This window comes from Anomalospiza imberbis, chromosome 1 (genome assembly GCF_031753505.1).
Source record: "Anomalospiza imberbis isolate Cuckoo-Finch-1a 21T00152 chromosome 1, ASM3175350v1, whole genome shotgun sequence".
In the NCBI taxonomy this organism is placed as follows: Eukaryota; Metazoa; Chordata; class Aves; order Passeriformes; family Viduidae; genus Anomalospiza; species Anomalospiza imberbis.
This window is the reverse complement of record NC_089681.1, coordinates 65991930-66011548: the sequence shown is the minus strand read 5'-3', so window position 1 is coordinate 66011548 and position 19619 is coordinate 65991930. Positions and strand designations below refer to the sequence as shown.

Genomic DNA, 19619 nt, shown 5'->3' with positions numbered 1-19619 from the left:
TTCTTAAAAATGTGCAGCAAACTGAAGACACATTATTTTTGGAGGTGGGGAAAACCCCATACTTGACAGTCTCAGGTTGAGTTTTTTTCTTAAAAATGTGCAGCAAACTGAAGACACATTATTTTTGTCATAACTGTTATGTTAGCATGCAAATGCAGCATGTCAAAAAGAAGAATGATTACGCTGAGTTGCACGGTTTGTTACATTCTTTCTTCCCGTTACAAACAAATTATGATGAATTAGGCTTGCAACAGTTAATGCAATTTCTCCTTTAACACAAAAATATAAGAGTTCATCGTTGTTTAGAAAAATGCACTTTGAATGGATTGCTATAAGCTCTTCAGTTTCTAACTTCAGTATTTTGCCAATAATCTTTTCATGTGTTAATGCTTAACATTCCATTTAACTAAATCCAAATATCACTAAGGTTATAAAAACCAGTTTAACCCTATATTTTGACTGTTATTTTTTACTGAGCTACAAGACAAGGTCTTATTCACTACAAGGCCTACGCAGAACAACATGTCAAATCTTTTCCCATAAGTTAAAGAAATTCTGCCCACTGAAGGAGCAAACTCCAGAGCATCATAAAGGTCTCTACTACTTGACTGTCTGAGGAATACTTCCTTTGCAAAGTCTCCATAAAAGCCAATTTACAACATTACTCCTCACCTAATCAAAACAAATACAGTAGTCCTACTTCGCTTATTGTCTAAAATTACATTAGCAGTCTGAGGTTGGGAGCATCACTCTCCTGCCTTATTCTTAAGAGACACTTTTACAAATGATAGCCACCAGGTATGCCTTCCTAAGAAATGAGATTTCTACCACTGGTTTACTTTTTGAAGGAGACAGATTCCTCAAAATCTTGATAAAGTTAAGACACAAGTAGTAAAGACCTCAACATACTCTCATCAAGTACCAAAACAACACTTCATGTCATAATAAACAAGTTCTAGCCTTGAAACATTTCTAACAAAAGATACAGTTTGAGATAAAACATCAAGAGAAAAGAATAGGCTCCTGGAGATGTGAGAAGATAATTACTTCTTGACTAACTCATGACCCACAGCACTTATGCACGCACACATGCTGTCCACCAGGCTGGAGAACAATATGCTATGAGCCTGGCACACCAGAACAGAGTATTTCAGATTCAGAGAATGAAAACAAGTGCACAGAAACAGCCTGAGGAGAACAATCACTGAGAGAGACAGGTTGTTCCCTTTAAAGGCATAGTAACCCAAAAATTCAGCTACAGCACCAGCCACATTCATGTATAATTTTTGACACATTTGCCAAAGCAGTTGAATCAGATGGGAAAGGATTATCACAATAAAATAGATGCCCTTGGTATCAGCAGCATGAAGTTTGGAGAAAGTTGCAATCATCACCAGGGAGATTCTTAGCTATTTACATATCAAAAGAGTAGAACATCCACATATTTTAAGTACTGATCAGGAACATGTGGAAAAAAAACCAACTAGAGACAACACTAAGAAAACCGTGAATCTAGCACTTAATTTAACAGGTCTGCCAATTTACAAGCACTCACATATTTCATTGTGACTGGTAAAATTGTAGAGAAAGTGTATTACAGCATTTTAGATGATGCACAACGTAAGAGTATCATATTTAAACTTAGCTGTTTTTGATTTGTTTTACACTGACAGTGAACTAGCCATTTGTGTGCTTAGACGAGTCATAAACTCCTATCAGAAAAGAAAAGAAGTCTAACAGGCGACATATTCAAAATCTCAAGTTCTAGCCTGATGCATTTTTAACAGGCAAATTGGTTCTCTCTCCGTCTCAGAATCGGCAGATATGTTTAATAAAAGTCTCAAAGAAATCAGAGGTCTTAACTTAATAAATTTGAAACTGCCTCCCCAGTCTCCCTCTTCCACCCTGTTAATCTAAAGTACTTGGGCTGGGGGAACTTCAAAACAAATTTTATCCAGAAATTTGAAAAGTTAATGACAAATATTTGTTCTTCCGTGATTTCAAGTGTGTAACAAGTCACTAATAAATAATTACAATACCTGTAATCTGTCTAGATTAGCTGTAGCACAGGAAGATTTGTATTTTAGCAAATTATCAGCTTTGTCTATGCTTTATCACTGTTCTTAACCAAATTCTATACTGCCAGTTTCAAGCAAAAAGAGGTGCTTTTAATTTAGGCTTATTGGGTGTTTCACAAGTAAAATTCATATCTTGTATCCTACAAGGTTATCACAAGACAGTCACCTCAATTCAATAAAACATGTCAGTGTAAAAAGAACTTTGTACTGTAACACTGCAATACCTTTAGTCAGCTCCCATTATTTGTGTAAGATGAAATTCTACTTCTAGAACAAAGTCCAGATAAAGAGGCACCACAGCTAAACTTGTTTCCTCAGTCTCACATAGTCAAGGGGCTTTGCATCTACAGAATATGTCTTAAGTATCCAGACTTTAACAATCTAATTTCTCCCTCCAGCAGTGTTTCAGACCCTCTTTTGGCCAGTATAGAACTCAAACATTTACTCCCAAAATACAATGGCAACAGTTTGCAGGGGCTTTCCAGACAAAAACCTGTACAGAGGAATACTGTGGGTGCAGAAAGAGCAATCCAGAACCATACCAAGAAGCCTGTCAGGGCAACCTTACTGAACCTGTTGAATTCACTGGCACTCTACCAAATCCACATACTCCCATGACTCTGGCTAGAGATCACCATTCCCTGCACAACTTTATCTCAGTCACTGCAGCTCAGCGTCTCCCATGGTTTAAACTCATCCCTGGTTATCCAGCAGACCCTTCTGTCAGTTTAGCCACAGAGTGAGACAGCTAAAGGCAATAGTGTCTTAGGCAGTCTCTGGTAATCTTTTCTGCAGCAGTCCATCAGAGCCTCAAGTCTCCTGTCCAGATGGGGATCACAGACATTGTGGCCTCACTACCCAGACAGTATAACACCTCCAAAGATGCTTTGGGAGTATCACAAGAGGAGTACCAAATGCCTAATAATTTTTTAAAAATCGGATATTGAACTTGAAACCTTCACCCCTGAACACTAAAACCAACACTTCCCAGCTCTGGTTGGCATCATCCTTTAAGTTTCCCAGATCCAAGTTGATCTCCCTCACCCTGAAGCTGCAGCACAACAGCCCTGACTGTAAATGGATGCAGGCATGCATGTACACAAAGAAGCACCAGATGGCCTGGGAACTCTGTTTTCTTTAGCATTTTGAAAAGAGGATTTATGCCACAAGCCATCAAAAGAACACAACTACTTAGTCACAAGAAAGAAAATCCTGAAGCAAAACTTTTTTCCTGTGGTTTTTCCCTCAAAAAAAAAAAAAAGTATTCAAATGCTTAAAATAGTTGTCATTCTAGTAGAAACCTGTCATTCTAATGTAACTTGTATACTTGGAAGTAAAAGCATATTTTCCACTGGAACACTTTGAGCATGATTCAGAGCCATCCATTTGTTCTTTCAAGAAAATCTTTCACCTGCTTCTTAAAAACCATTTATTCAGATCATTGTCTTAAACAATGCTTCCTTCCATAAATGCAGTAATTTAATAGTAAACCTTAAAAAGTTAATTTGGAAAATGTAACATGAAGTCAAATTCATCCATAGTCTACTTTCTACTTTCATAGAGACTAAACTAAAAATAATTGAGGTATTAGAAATGGCAAGATAAAATTTAATTGAGATTTATTCACAATCAAGAATTACTGAATTTGTGGTAGCAAGACCCATTTCTGAAATATCTACAAATAGAGATCTACAATTAAACTCAGATCACTTGAATTTTATGGATCCCTGATAGATTAGGAATCCCGGCTCTGCTCAGTGCAGCAGTCATTTTCCCTGAACATAGTTTCCTTCCACCTCACCTGCAGCCAGCCTTAAAGGGATAAGGGACACACTCCACCACAGGATATCCAGACCAAGTAATGACCCTAAGACCACCTTTTCAGTTCTGGTTCCATTTGAAACTCCACTGGTGAAGTCTAGACAAAAGGTGATTTTCTCTAAAATTCCTAGTGTCTTTCTAAATTCAGTATCAGCTTTGTAACTCTAGCTGAGCATTAATTCTAGATTCTGAAAATAAAAACTAGAGACAGCTGGGTCCAGTCAGCAATGGATTAGATAACAGCAGCATAAATTATACCACTCATCATGATCTCAAGAAAATTGTCTCACAACACAAGTCTAACTTCTTCCTCCATAAAACTACACTGTTACCTGATTACAGCAATAAGAAACCTTAGATGAATTTCTGCAAGATCACTGACGTCGGACCAGATGAGTTCTTGCAGATCCAGCTCGAGCTATTTGCCACAATTTCTGTCACTGAATGACTTGACTGCAGCAACCAAGCACTTATTCCTTCTCCACTTCACACTAACCTGTCTTCCTTCGGTGGGACAGACCAGAAGCACTCACATGACCAAGCTATGAGAGCACCAACTACATGAATCAATCCATGCCTAAAGTGATTACTTAGAGCCTCACAGCCCAACTCAACAACACAGGCTGCTCCAGAACTTTCACTTTAAAGAGCTTCTGTGCCCTCTGGCTATTGCTTAGCCCTTTACTTATGCCATACTTTTAACAAATTTCTGACATTCAGTGCTGCAAACGTGCTTTTCCCCCCCCCCCCACAATGAAACATCCCTGGGTCTGATCCCTGACCCGGCTTTCAGCACAGCCCCACAAACAGCTGAAAGGGCCCGTGTCTGTCTACAGCACCGCGATGGCATGAGAAGCCAAGAACTGCTTCAAATCTAACTGACCACAAAACACCCATACTCTCAAAACACAGGTGCTGAGTCTGACAGAAGAAAGCAGAAGCATTCCTAAAATAGATGTGTGTAGTTCACGAGAGGCAGATTTAAAAAAAAAAAAAAAAAAAATAATCACTAAGGGAAAGGAGGAAAGCAGCCAGCAAGAAGCACTGTCAGTGCAACCCTGAAGTGTTCTGTTCACAGTCACCAGTTTTTCCCGGGAGGGAGCTAATAAAATTACTCCTGCTGAACAAAATTGGCATAGTAGCAGGGGATGATGGGTCTTGTCGGTTGTACATAGTGATTTGCAAATCCTGGGGATGCAGGACTGCATCAACGCACTGTAGCTGAATTCAGTGAAACCACAAGTCGCACAGAGAGGAACGGGAGTTTCCCTCAAACTCATTAGGTCAAAGACAGTGCCCTGACTTTCAGCAGCACTGCAAGAACCTTGGTGTAACAACAGAAAAACAATGGACTGTGACCTCTTAGTGTAACATTACAGCTAAGAAAACAAACAAGGGAACATTAGGTAAGAAGCAATGGCATTTCATATAACACTCAGCAAACCATTATAACACAACATTGCTGTGCTCAGCTCAAATGTCTGCACATTATTCACAAAGTCAGAAAAAAACTATAAACTATATTTCTGAGCCTAAATAGCATCAGTAAATAAATTTTGGTTTTATCTACTTAGACACAGACAAGACTAAGAGGTGGCATGTGTATGAATTTCACATACCTGCATGTGGAGAATATTTTTCCCTGTAGTTCCATGACTTTTTGTTGCCTGCCTGTGCAAGTGCCAAGACAGGGAATAACAGGGAACATAAAAATATAAGATACAGTAAAAGACCAATTATTATGGTGAAAAGTTCACATGCAACATGAATAAGTAACTGCTTCTTATTAAAGAATTGTAAAGACAGATAAACTAATGAGATCCAAGGAGAGCACTGATGGTAAAAAAGTGACAGACTTAAACCATATTCTTGGAAGAAGTTCTAGAGACTGATCAGAGAAGGGGAACAGACTAAGTGTTCACAATGACCCTTTCTGACCTGAAACAAATCTACAGTTCAGATCCTATTTATTTACAAACCATCCATATGGCTCTCTCCACTATAAAGAGGGATAGAAGAAATGATGTCTAGGAGAATAGTCAATTGACTTCCATTTAACATCATCCTAACAGCCTCAACAAAAGATGTTAAAAGGAGGAAAAAATGGGAACCGAGACAGCTGGAACACCTGCTAACCACTAACGCAAAGTAAATTTTTTTAGCAAATGCAGTAGCTTGGTCAGAAGTGGTGGTGAAGTAGACAGGTTATTTGGGGTGAGCAGGGTGGAAACAAAGGCAGGTAATAATAATCAGTGATTTTTTGCATCTATTTCATTCTAATAATTCCCTTTGAAAAATAATTATTTGTAAAAACAAGAAGTTCTGTTAGTATGTGTAAGCTTGTATTCATTTAGTCAGGCCTTAAGAACACTGTCTCCCTCCCTATTCCAGCACAAAATGAAAATGTGCATCATAAATCCTAGCAACCTCAAACATAAATTCCATTTCTTACTGCTACAGGAACCAGCAGCCTCACAATAGCTTTTGAGATACAAAAGGCACTTTAAGGAACACCATAAATTCATTTAGATCTGAAACCAAAACTGCAAGCTTGTCTATGGGGCCATTTCTGCATTTGCAACCCATCCTTTAGCAGTAAAACCACCCCAAGTTTATTAGTACTATGGGTTATGTCCATGTACAAGACAGAGGCGTACACCCCAAAGCATGTATTTTCATTGTAGAACCACAGAGTCATTAAGGCTTGAAAAGACCTCCGAGATCAAGTCGAAACACTAACCTAACACTGCCAGGTCCACCACTAAAACATGTATCTAAGCATCACATCTACACATTTTTTGAATACTTCCTGGGATGGTGACTCCACCACTTCCCCAGGCAGCCCATTACAATGCTTGACAATCTTTTCAGTGAAGAAGTTTTCCCTAACATCTAAACATCTCCTGGCACAACTTGAGGCCATTTCCTCTTGCCCTGTCACTTGCTACCCGGAAGAAGAGACTGACCCCCACCTGTCCACACCCTCCTTTCAGGCAGCAGCAGAGCAGTGAGGTCCCCCCTGAATCCCCTAGAGCATCAGCCCTACACCCAGCCTCCCACGCCCCGGTCTGCCTCTCAAGGAACTTCCACTACCATCTGTGCAGAGGCAGAGATTACCCAAGTTTGGCATTTCACAGAAGATATTTTCCAAGCAAAGCAGACAACAGTCTCGGAAGCAGAGGAAGTGGTCCCATTTTGTCCCTCCAGAACTGCACTGAATTCATGTTTTGCTTTCAGAGACATTTTTTCAGCACCAGAAACTGGAGTTGGATCACACACGGTCAGTCAACTATCTGCTGTTCCCAGTGAGCACTTTCACATCATGCACAAGACAGAAAGAAAAGAACTTCATCCTCCACATCACCTGTATCAGCTCTGCAATGCAGGCAGACGACTGCACCATTTAAGAAACCAGTACAAAAAAATATATGTAGTTATCTAAGACTCAAAAGGAAAACTGGGGAAAAAGCTTCCTTCCCATATACAGGGTCTTGGAGTCTAATCCAAAACTTGTGCAAGGAAAGCAGGAAGTGCTTCTCAGAGAGCTGCTGTCTGTAGGGAGAGCTCCTCAGGCCTGAGGCTTTTCACAGGATCTGTATTTGCTGGCTCCCACAAGTCATTTAATGCTGACCCACTCTTGACAGCCTTATCTTGTTAATGAGGTTAGTGCATATGCATTAAAGAGGAATTAATATTCTTTAAATGTTTCCCTATCTCTCTCACAACCTAACCAGTTTGCCCTGTAGTTTGCAAGAAACAATTTTTCCAAAAATCTTACTGAAGATTTTGGTATTATGTAAAAGCTCCATCAAAAGAAGTAGTTTTGATTTCAGTAAACAGTAAGGTGCCTTACAGAGTGCAAAAGATACAAGGTTCATTTTGAGGGCTATCCTTCAAGCCGGCACTTGCACTGCAGATTTTCAGATTTTCAACAGCTCCTGAAAGTCATAGCAAGCTCACACAGAAGTGTCACACAGAGGTTCTTCCAACTATTTTCTCCTCCTAGAATGCTTCCAGCATGCAGCTTACTGAAACAGCTGGGAAAGTTCTCCCCTCCTGGCATTACACAAATGCTGAGAAACTGGCAGCTTTTACATGGAAAAAATCTGCTTTCTGAAACAGAATTTGAATGAACAGTATTTTCTGTTTACGAAAGAACATATCTTTCTGCTTTGACAAATTTTCAAGATTCTGATCATACTGGAAATGCTGTCAGATGATCTGTTTTGCTCTGTCAAAGTAAGATTAAGTTCTTCAAGAAGAAACCATTCTATCAGTAGCTAATACGATAACATGTAGGGGGATGAAATCATGGTCCACTTTCCTGACCATAACAATGTTGTTAAAGCAAAACATTTGCTGAAACAGATGAACTTTTTTTTACAAAATATGCTTTATAATCAAATCACAGACCGATATATGCTGTGAGTTTAATGTGAAAATACATCAAAAATCCAAGCACATGAACTGTAAAATGAGAATATTTGCTGGCAAATTTCAATAGCAGCAAACAAAACCCACTTGTTTTTGTTTCACAGCACTGAATTTTTCTATTCCCACTCCCTTCTGAGAAATGCAGTCATCAACTTAGGCCTATATTTTTGCTAATATACAGACAAATGCTCCAACTCCTTCCTCATTTTTTCCATCTTTAAAGTAAACATCTTTATTTTCTAAACCCAGAAATGATACATCAAAAAAGTTTTACTGTAGGATAAACTTTAATGCATATAATGCATCAACATGCTACACAGGAAAAAAAAAATTATAAGTATTATAAGTAGAATTCAAGGGAAAACATGAAGGCAGTGGGTAAATAACCTCATCGTGTTTTCGATTATAACTTTAAGAATACTATATAAAATATTTGTTGAGATGATTTCTTTATAGTCTGACCTCCCAAAATATATTATACACCCTTCATGAACCAAACCCCTTTAATGAAAAGAAAAATTCCTCTCCAAGTGCCTACTGTATGCAACAGTTTGAGTTTTGATGCCCCAAAGGCTCACCGATTTTCACACTTAAAAACAGGGGGTTTGATTTTTTAAGTTTTGAAACAGTTCATTGAACAGAGAAAAGCCACATGTGAAATATCATTGTATGAGAAGAAGGGAATGAAGGGAGACACAGCACACACACAGGCTGGTAAGAGCTTAAGCAATCAGCTTAAAGGAGAAAGGGAGAAGTGCTACAGTCAAAATTTAATGGCTTCACTGGCCTCTGAGAAAGGAATCAGGGGTCTCTGCTGTCTTAGTAAGCAAGTACCCCCATTAAAAAGATAACCCATCAAAATGAACATCTAATTAACTGAAAGTCAAGAACAAAACTCCAGTGTGCTGCTGATAGCTGCATGCAGAATGAATAGTGCCAGAGAGATGCTGGGCACACGTGGAGCCACCCTGCAGCTGGGTGTTCCCAGCCCCAGCTCACAGCGTGCCCTTGGCAGATGAGACTCGTGGGCTGACTCGAGACAGTGGGAGCAGGGCTGGAAATGCTCCTCCTCAGGGAAAGGGGATGCCAGCCACAAAGAAGAACATTTCCTGCCACCCTCTCTTCATTGCTGAACAGCAGGGAAAGAAACTAAATCAAACCCAGTAACATGAAACAGCAGGAAGAGGGAGGAAAAGAAATTAAGTCTTTTGCACAACAAAGTTATATTGTTACACTATTAAACCAGCTCCGCTCCTCCCCAGAGCTACAGCAGGATTTCTGAATTCACATCCATTTCCATCGGCATCCAAAGACCAAAAAATGAGAGAAAAGTGGATACTGCTTGCTGGACTTTACACTTGCAGGGTGCTGCCCTTCCTAGCAATACGACCTACTTTGAAGAATACCACCACTCTTCACTTATTTGCTTAATTCAAAGAGATAACAGACTCATCATTCATCATCTCTCAAAGCAAAGCACTCATGGAAGGTTCATTATTCGGGAAGAATTTCTACTCAGTAAGTAGCTTGAATATAAAACCTCCACACTGGGGATCAGCATCTCTACTGAATAGTGATCTTTATTGCAACACAATGATTGCACTGAACACTGGTGTGTTCAGACCTGCTTATGAGAATGGAAGTTCTTGAGTTTGGTCTTTTTACATAAATGTAAGCTCTTCGTTTAAAATCATACCATTTTCATAGATCCAGGAACCACTAACAAGGTATGAAAGATTTGTTTAAATGACAGAAAGCAGCCTTGACCAATTCTGGATGGAAACAAAGGAGAAGAAGGAAAACATTTCATAGGACTGCTTCTTTTCTCAAAAAACTTGGAAAATATTCACTTGCACAGTTAAAGCAGGTAATGACTGGACCTCATACCATCAAGAGAGATGTGATGCAGTTAGCCTGTTAATATTATTTATCAAAATTAAAGTAAGAATTTGTTCAGAACCTGGGATAATTTTAAAGCTTAACAAAGACAACCAAATTTGTTTATCAGCCAATACATAACCTGAAAGACCTCACATAGTGAAATGAACACAATAGGAAACTTTAAACTTAAAAATGGGAAGCAGTGTCCTTGTTTAGTCTCAGTTGATGACAAAAAAGAAACAAGTGTTTTCTCAGTCAAGACTGCTAAATTACAAAAATCCTCTGAAGTCTACATTTATTTTAGATGTATACATAACATACAAATAAAAATAATACATAGAATCAATTACTAGTGCTACGAAGAACTACTGAGGAAAACATTATTTTCAAATAGCCACAAAAGAATTAATCCTTAAATAAGTTATCCTTCAAAGTAATGTTACAGTCTAGAATAATTTAATTACAGGTCACAATCCATAAATGGTAACACTGCTTTTCTAGCTGTATATTTGATACCGCTATGTTCATATAAAGTGAAGTTCTTCAAAAGAAAGTACCACCATTCTCCATGTATTTATGTAGAGTTATTTGTAATAATTCACAAACATTAAACTGGCTCTTCTATTAGGATTTCCAGTCTCTTATCATACAAACTGTACCACAAATATTAAGATAATGAAATACAGAATAAACTCAATGTGTTTGTTAGCATACTTAAAGAAAAAAAAAGGGAAGAGAAAACAAAGACAACATTTGGTATTTGTTTGGATAAACTATCTGTGGTTCCATAACAACAAGGAAGGGAAACAATCAGAATCTGTACAGATCAAAACCAAACAGCCAACATAAATTAACTCTTAATATTTTTCATGCTTCACAGCAGGAGTCTGAGTCTGTAACTTCAACAAATATTTCAAAATAATCTCATCACAATATAGTTAATGGTCCAGGACACATTTAAATTGATGCATAGAAATAAATGGAAATAGTAAGTCAAATGAAGAGCAGATGGTCACTCTAAACACTTCATTACCCTCCAACCCTTTCACTTCTAATGCAGAAAAAAATAAAAGAACATTTACCATAGTCTACATTAGAAAACAAGTACTAAAAGCCCCCTGTTTTTCAAGTATTTAAAGTACTAACCCAGAAACACGATACATAATGCTAGCAGCTGTTGAGTTCACCCTTCTAGCAAAAAAGGAAACTTTTTGTACTTATTCTTATCCTTCCATTTACTTTGCAAAGAGCCTAAAAACTCAATGATGTGTATGTTCTCCCTTCTTCTCTCCAGCTCCTGTCCACATCATTCGACTTTTCAGGTCCATTTTTGTTGTCCCATGTGAAACCATACATTTTTAAAGTATGAGGTTTAACCTTTAAACTAATAATTTCACAGATAGCTACCAGTGTTTCCCTAATGTCAGCTCCACAAATGTTCACAACAAGCTGTCCTCAACCTGCATCATTTGTGCCCTGGCAGACAGGGCACTTAGGTGAGTCAAGCTGGCAGAATGAACTGCAGAGCCAGCCACAGACTCATGGCCACAGCAGGGAAATTGAATTTTCCTGGGGAAGGAACAGGACTGAGGAGCGTTTCAAATTTCTGACAACTGCAGGAAAACACAGAAATTTTCTAAACTAGAAACAGGAGAACTAGGACATAGAGCTATGCTCAAGGTCCAAACCAGAAGGAAGCAGTCCTCTAATGCTCTTTAAAGTGCCTTCCAGAAGAGACCCTTCACAGCTTGTGTAGCTAGCTGCTCCTGGGAGGAAAATAAAACTACTTTTACAGACTGGGAAAAGAGAGTCAAGTAAAAGAAAACCCACAGAACTAAAAGAAATCTGCTCTTATTAAGAAGAAAATTCATTAGGTATCATGCTAGTAATACAGATGATATCCACAAAGAAGAAGTATAGATAATTGCTCAAGAAGATTGCAAATGAAAAGGGAGAGTTGAAATGGTTGGGAATTTAATAACAGAAGCCCTGAATTGCAAAATGGATTTAGGCTTGAAGAAGGTGAGACACTAAACAAGGCCTCTCAGAGAGAGTTATATAAAAAAGGTATTTACAGAGGCATTACAAACAGGAGCACAAGGAAGTGCATGAAGACAAAGCATGTGCAGAGAAGCAGGAGTAGAGATAGCCATCCCCTTTGTTTCAGAAAAAAAAAAAAACAGATGAACACTACATCCTGTACTTTATATATAGTTATTTATATTGTCTCTTCAGCTTTTTTCTTCCTGTACCATCTTCTGCAATCCAAACAAAACTAGTTATCTGCTTGCTCTTACAAATGTACTGAACTTCAAAAGTCTCTTTGCTCCTATTTCTTACCTCATAAGAACTTTTTACCTGTTCCAGATGTTTTTTTTTTACATGCCCAGATGTTCATTTTCCTCTTCAGGACTCCTACTAAGAGCCTGAAGCTACAGACTTGCCACCCAGCACTATAGAAAAGAACCACTAGAACATATTAGTACACTGTTGACAAGTTCTGTATTGTCAAACTGTTCTGAAAGATTCCTTCTTATAGACCCTCTTCCTTCAAATCCATGGTGGTCTTCAAAGTTTCTCCCATGTTTGCTATCAGATAGGTAAGTCCACTGCAAACATTTGCTATGAAATAATTTTTGGGCTAATAAACAAGAGCCACACTGACATTTCACATGATTACTCTCCTCAGCATAGCTGCCTTCTAGTCCACTGCAAAAAGGCTTCTGAACAAATGCATACAACAGCCTTATCTTCTCCTCATCTCTCCAAACACATAAGCTCTCCATCAGAGAATTAGTACCAGGTGCTCTTGCTTTTGCATTACACTGCTCTCATCACTGACTTTCTCCTCCTCCCTGCTTGTCAGCTCTTTGCAGCAGCACTCCTGTCATCCTATCTGTATTACACTGAAAAATTGTATTGGTTTTCATTAAGAACTAATGGAACTCACAAGCAGAATTTCTCTTACATATGCCAAAACAAAATGCTGCTTTTTGTCTCCTTTTTCTACTATGTACTCCCTTTTCTACTAGGTTTCTTTTATCTGCCGTAGATTTATTGGGGATGTTTGGCAAGCACATCAAGGGCCAAAAATTCCCTCTACTCTCTCAAGAGCCTAACCTCATGCATTTCTGAAGCATGGCTGCAGTCATGCATGCACACCCCATCTCATTTTTCTCTCTCTGGGGCCGTGCATGTTCCTGATTCTGTATGTGATTGTACTATGAGTGGCTTTCACACACCTTCAGTACACACTGCAGCAATGCATCAAGGCATATGGAACAGGGATAACATAATTAAAGGTTATTACCAGCAGACAACACACTGAGTTCCAGATACAGCTGCTTAATCAGAGCTGTAAGGCACTCAAAAGGCATTTCAACGTGAACTGAAGAAGCAAAAATATCCAACCTCTTCTACCAACAGAGCCTGATCAGTTTATGAAGGAAATTACTGGTGCTCACAGGAGCTCATGAACAGGAGAGGCCTTTCCCTTTCCAGTGTTGCAAATATGCTTTAAACATTTTCCAGTAAGTACTATAATTTTATGTCGTTGTTCTTCTGCATAAAGAAGGCATATTACCAATTTTATAAGTGATAAAAGCTTTAAAGAATTTATTAAAAAAATCCCATTACCCATGTGATGTAATATATCTGTCAGAGGGGGGTGTATGTGTGTGTAACTCCTTAGTTAGGAAACTCCAGAGCAGGACCTGAATCCAAGTATCTATATGCATATCAGAGCATGTTTCTAGAGATAATATTCATGAAACATTATTTGGAAGTCATATATGATATGAAAGAAAGAAAAATTAGTTGCACTTCTCTCCTGATATTTATAACTTCATCAAGTCAAATACACTAATCAATAAAACTGAGATGACTGCTCAAGAGTTAATTTAACATTTATATCTGATGTAAGCATAGAGGCCAGACAGCAATTTTTGCTATGTTCATGTTACCCCAATAAGAAGACAACACACAGCAGATCAGAGATTAGAAAACAGTCTTGAAGAACATTTACTATTCCTATCCTGAATTGTTTCCATAGCAGCCAAAACAATTATTAAAACAGATACACCAAAAGGATGGCAAAGAAATAATATAAAAGCCATTCATCTGAAAATAATTCACAGATTTGAAGAGTTATATTCGAGCTGTTGATTAATTTAATCCTTAAACATTACATACTTTCTAATACATCATACAAGTCTGTAATTGTCTTCACAGTAGCAGAGGAATTTATCAGAGCAAGAAGATTTTCAGAAAGAAGTATTTATAACAGACAACATGTTGACTGCTGTGGATTCACATCACAGAAAATGTAAGGTATCTCAGATCTGCTTTGCAGGATGAGGATTTTCTTAGTGGAGGAAGCTTACCATTTGCTTCCTCTTTTATCCCACTTAAGACTACAGAAAGCCAAGAACACTCTACACATTCTCCTCCTGCCCTCCCACAATTTATCAGAAAATACTGTTTTCAACAGCATTAAGCAACATTAATTCCTGCTACTCTTGACAGTCCCACTGAATAGCCATCTTTCATATCTGCCCTTTAAGCTTTCATAAGATGCACCTAATTAAAAATCAAAGGCTCAGTTTTTAGAAATGTCAGCTATCATGCCTTAGAGTTAAGAAAAATTTGGCCTTTTGGCTTTATCTGAGAGCCATCTATGTATTAACTAGCAGGCACCATCACTGCCGCCTAAATGTCAATGCTCTCTCCTTGCATTCTTTCTGTAAGAACACAGCATCACCTACAACCAGTTTTTCTTTCATTAAAGTCACGAGTCCTCCAGAAAAACAGAGGCAGGATTGTTTTGGCAACAATGATCAAGTGGCTTTCCATCTACCTACGACCAAGTCACAAACTCTGACCAGCTAATAGCCTCCAGTGTAAGTGAAAGTGGAACACAAAAGATACTAAACAGGCTCCCAATGATAAAAGGAAATACAGAGACAGCTATGTGTGAGGAAGGAGGGATGGTTTCTAATGGAAGCGTTTCTTTCTCATTGCATCAGTTCTCATCACTGGATTTCAGATGTGCAGACACATGGTGTCAGGTCAAGAAGAAGTAATGACAACATTTATGCTCCCCTTCCCATGGGCAATCACCCCACAGCAACAGAACTGGTCAACTGCCACTCACTCCGGTATAACAGATCCAACCTTAATAGCATCTCACATTCAATACAGGGCCCTGAGGAGCTCGTGGGTTTAAAAAGCCATCCAGTGCATTATTCTGTTTAGAAAGAATACTTTTGAAGTACATGATTCTTGCCTTAAGAGTGAAGAAAAAAGCCAGCATCATTAAGCAATCCTTGAAATTTCATGCAAGAAGCCTAGTATAGAACCCATTATCCAGGGGTATCTGCAGTGCTCAGAATAATCTTATGTTGACATTTGTGTGGGGGCAGCTGGGTACAAAACAAGTTTGTAAAAGCCAGAGAACACCTACAAATGAAAGGGTACACAGCACGTAGAAGGGCAGGCTTACAAGATGGGGTAGTCCAAGGGCAGAACACATGCAGTAAAAAGAATAAAGTGCAAATGCTCCAGTAGAAAGAGGGTGTGGGAGCACTGATAAAGAAGGAAGATTACTCCAGTTCACTACTGCTATACAGCCTAGAGAAGAATGAGCTAAGGAAGAACTGGGAGATCAGAGTAGATCTCTGCTTCTGTTGCCACCATGAACTAACAAAAGTTTGCAAGTCATGTACTTTCTGATACAGACATTATCACACGAATTGGAACATCAACCACAAAGACAGTTACCAATTTACTGATGTAGGATTTATTTTTCCAACAGCTGCCACCTATAAGAAAACACTGCAGCAGAACATTTACCTTAGACAAAAGTTTCAGGGTTTGAGTTTAATTGGAATATTAAAAAAATTTAAACAATAACTAAAAAATATAACATTTTTTCTGTGTACATAGCTAATTTTCCTCCAGTCATGTCTTTTCTGTCATTCCTCCACACAAGCAAATAAACCTCGTAGTCTTTGAAATACAATAAACCTTTCAATTACTTCTAAACAAAGTCTTAGTGATAGCCTAAAAAGTTGTAGTTGCAAGAGTATTGTGCTCTAATATCAACAAGTTCCTTTTTCAACTAGAAAGGCAGGAGGGGTGCAATGTCATCATGAAGAGCACATTTTAGAGATGCCAGTATCTCCTAAAATAAGTGCTTGCAAACACAATCAGCAGCACAGTGCAATCCTCTGCAATCCTCTCTCTACTTGACTTTATGAGTACGCTGCTCATTGGTGACGAAGCCCACACTTCCCTCCCTCCTTTTGATAAAATTTGAGCTGATATGAAAGAAAGCACCATACACTTTTTTTAAAAGAGATGCTACTCAATTCATTCAGCTTAACCAGTCCCATACCTCAGCTTCTGAGTATTCAAGCATGTTCTGTTTCATGCCCTATTCCCATAAAATCTAGACCTGCAAAGCTCAGAGAAACTTCACGGATCAAATTCTGTAAACAGTGCAATGCTTTTTTCAGTTTTTTCTAACTCTCAGTGTGGGTGTCACTTTCAGTTAAAGAAAGGAAAAAAACATGAGGAACAGATGTAATTCAACAGAACAGTTTTTAATCCTCAAAACACTGACAGCTATTACATGCTCCAAAGTCCTCCATCAGTCTAGGGATTTGGGTGAAAAAAAAAGAAGCAAACTTCTTATTCTTGTCTTTGGACAGCTGAGCTACAACCAACACATGTGCAGCTCACAATCTGAGAGCACTGGCAAGTCTAAGCTTCATTTGGAGGTCAGTTCAAGCAAAAATGCTCCACAGCTTCTTTACTGGGCCAAGTAGATATGTCCATATGTTTTCAACACTCAAGGACTGTGAGTGTCATTACCTCATTTTCTGATCCTACAAATCCTCAGATCATTTTAAAGAGGCTCTACAGCAAAATCTGACCTTTGACAAATCAGAGTATAACCTTAAACAAAATATTTACCAAGCTTATTGACATAGACCTCTATAAGTAAACCCTTAGCACACTGATAACAGTCATCAACTCTACTTTATAAAAATTTGTGCTGAGATGCTAGAAGGAGTGCAGCAAGTTGAGGAGGAGATGTGAGGAGAGGAAATACATTAGCATTCAAATATCTAGAAATGTGCGATGTAGTCTGTAGGCAAGGGAAGCCTGATAATGCTGCAGCAAGTATCTCTAGGTGGCTCCGTTCACATACTTCACTTGTAAGAGTCTTAATCAATCTCTTCTGTTTCTTTCAAGCAGAAACAACAGGGTTGCCAAATTCCATGTTTTAGTGAAATGATGCCAATATATACAGATGACAGCTAATATGAAAGGCACCTAACAAGTGTCTAAAGGTACTCTGAAAACACCCTCTCTTTTATATTGGTGGAGATTAAAGCAGTGCACAATTTCTCAGGTTGTTACACTCATTAAGTTCTCCCACCTGTTTTTGGAGACCAAGATTAACGGCTAGTGACTATTTAAGCTGAAATGGAAAGAACACTAAATGTTTTTCAAACATAGTAAACTTCCATATTATGTCATGGGAAACTTGGGTTTCAAGAGGGAGGGAAAAGGTCAGTAAAAAAAGGATGGGTGGTGAGTACTTAGCAGCTGTGAGAAATGAAAAAACCAAAACTGAAAATTACCGATACACACCGTGCAGCAGCGTTCAAGAGAGAAAAAAGGACACACAACGGGCTTTGGGGATAGTGAAACACCTACAAACACGGCCCAACCTCAGCGAACAGGCACAAACAACACACGCACAGCCCCGCAGGCCGGCACCGTCCCTTCCTCATTCCTCCTGCACAGCGGCGGGAGGGGAGAAAGTTCAGCGCCGGCACCGTCCACGCACCCACGGGCCGGGTCGGGCTGCACCCCCGGAGCCTCCCGGGCTCACCCCTGACCCCGGCCCCGCACCCGGGCGCCACGGGACAGGGACAGCGCCTCGGGCATCCCGGAGGAACCTTCACCCGGCCCCGGCAGCGGGGACGGTGGGAAACAAGAACTAAGGAGAAGAAGGAGGCGGCGACCCCCCGGAGACCCCACCGCGGCGGGGGCAGCGCGGCCGCGCCTCGCTCTCCCCGAGGCGCCACAGGTGCTGCGGAGCTGGGGGCTGCGAGCCGCAGGGCAGCAAGGCCAAAGGCACCGCCGCCCTGCAGAGGCTCCATTCTCCCCCGCCTGGCACACCGGGATGCCCCCCCAGGCCGGGCTCAGCGGGCAGCCCCCCCGCACCAGCCGGGGAAAGGCACAGGTAGCGCCCGCACCGCGGGGACGGCCCCTCCCGGCGGGAGAGGCGCCGCGAAAGGCAGCGCTGCAAGGGGCTGTTTTCGGCTGCGCAGGGAAGGAGGAGAGCGGGTGCCCACCTCCCCGCTGGCTCCGGGGAGAGGGAAGAAGGGCGCAGACGGCCGCCGCCGGCAGGAGGGAGGCGGGCGACGGTCATGGTGGGGAGGCGCGCCGCGCACCTGGCAGCAGGTGCATGCAGGCGGAGACGGCGGCGAGGGCGCCCGCGGAGGGAAGGACGAAACTAGCGAGGCTTTCCCGGCGAACGGCGCCTGTTGTGCGGCCGGGGGGGGGCACTCGCAGGTGCGTGTCGCCAGGGAGGGGGGGACGATGCGGAGGAGGGGAGAGGGTAGCTGCAGGCGCTGTTTTGCAGGCGGCGGAGGTAAGCGCACACTACTCACCGGCAGCTCCACGTTGACTTCGGTCCCGTCTAGGAGAAGGACGCGGCACTGCAGCACCGGCTTGCTGCCGCCGGCCGCGGGGATGTGGACGGGCGCTCCGGCGCTGTGCACGACCCCTCCGGGGAGCGGCGAGGAGGGGAAGGCTCCCGAGCCGACGGCGGCGGCGGCCGCTCCTCGCAGCCCCCCGTCCCGCTCGTCCCCCTCGCCGCCGAGCCCACCTCGCCCGGCTCCGCGCCCGGCTCCTCGCCCGTAGCGCTGCATCGACCGCCGGCCAAAGGTCCTGCGCAGGAACCGCAGCATCCTGGGGGCGCCCTGCCCGGCCGCTCACACCCCCGAGCCCGCAGCTCCGCGCCCGGCCCCGCGGCGCCTCCCAGAGCAACGCAGCAGCGCCGCCCGCCGGGAGCCAGCCCGCGCCGGGCGCCGGCCGCACCGCCCCGCCGCCCGCTCCGCCCTCTGCAGCGCCGCCCGGCAGCGGCACGGCGGGGCGGGGCGGGACGCGGCCCCTCCCGCCGCCGCGCACCGGGGTGTGCGACCGGCGCGGCGGGCAGGGGGAGCTGCTGAGGCGGGCGGCCACCTGCGGGGGAGGCCGGGGCGAGCCCCCGTAGCTCGGCTGGACCGGAGCCGCGCCGCGCCTCTCCTCCAGAAACAGCCCCGGCTCCTCGGGCGCTAGGGCGGTGTCTGCGCGACGGCAGCCCCTCTCCACCGCCCCCGGGCCGGG

General features: G+C 41.8%; 1 protein-coding gene across 5 annotated transcripts in view; it reads right to left on the bottom strand.

Moving 5' to 3' along the window:
* Positions 1–19385, bottom strand: part of EPB41L4B (erythrocyte membrane protein band 4.1 like 4B) — a 169681-nt gene extending 150296 nt beyond the window's left edge. The window contains exon 1 of one of the 5 annotated variants that reach the window (XM_068195520.1): positions 18902–19385. In XM_068195520.1, the coding sequence (XP_068051621.1) occupies positions 18902–19201 (300 nt within the window). In that variant the 5' untranslated portion in view covers positions 19202–19385. The other 4 variants (XM_068195510.1, XM_068195548.1, XM_068195531.1 and 1 more) reach the window with 4 other exon arrangements.
* Between the last annotated feature and the right edge of the window lie 234 nt (positions 19386–19619).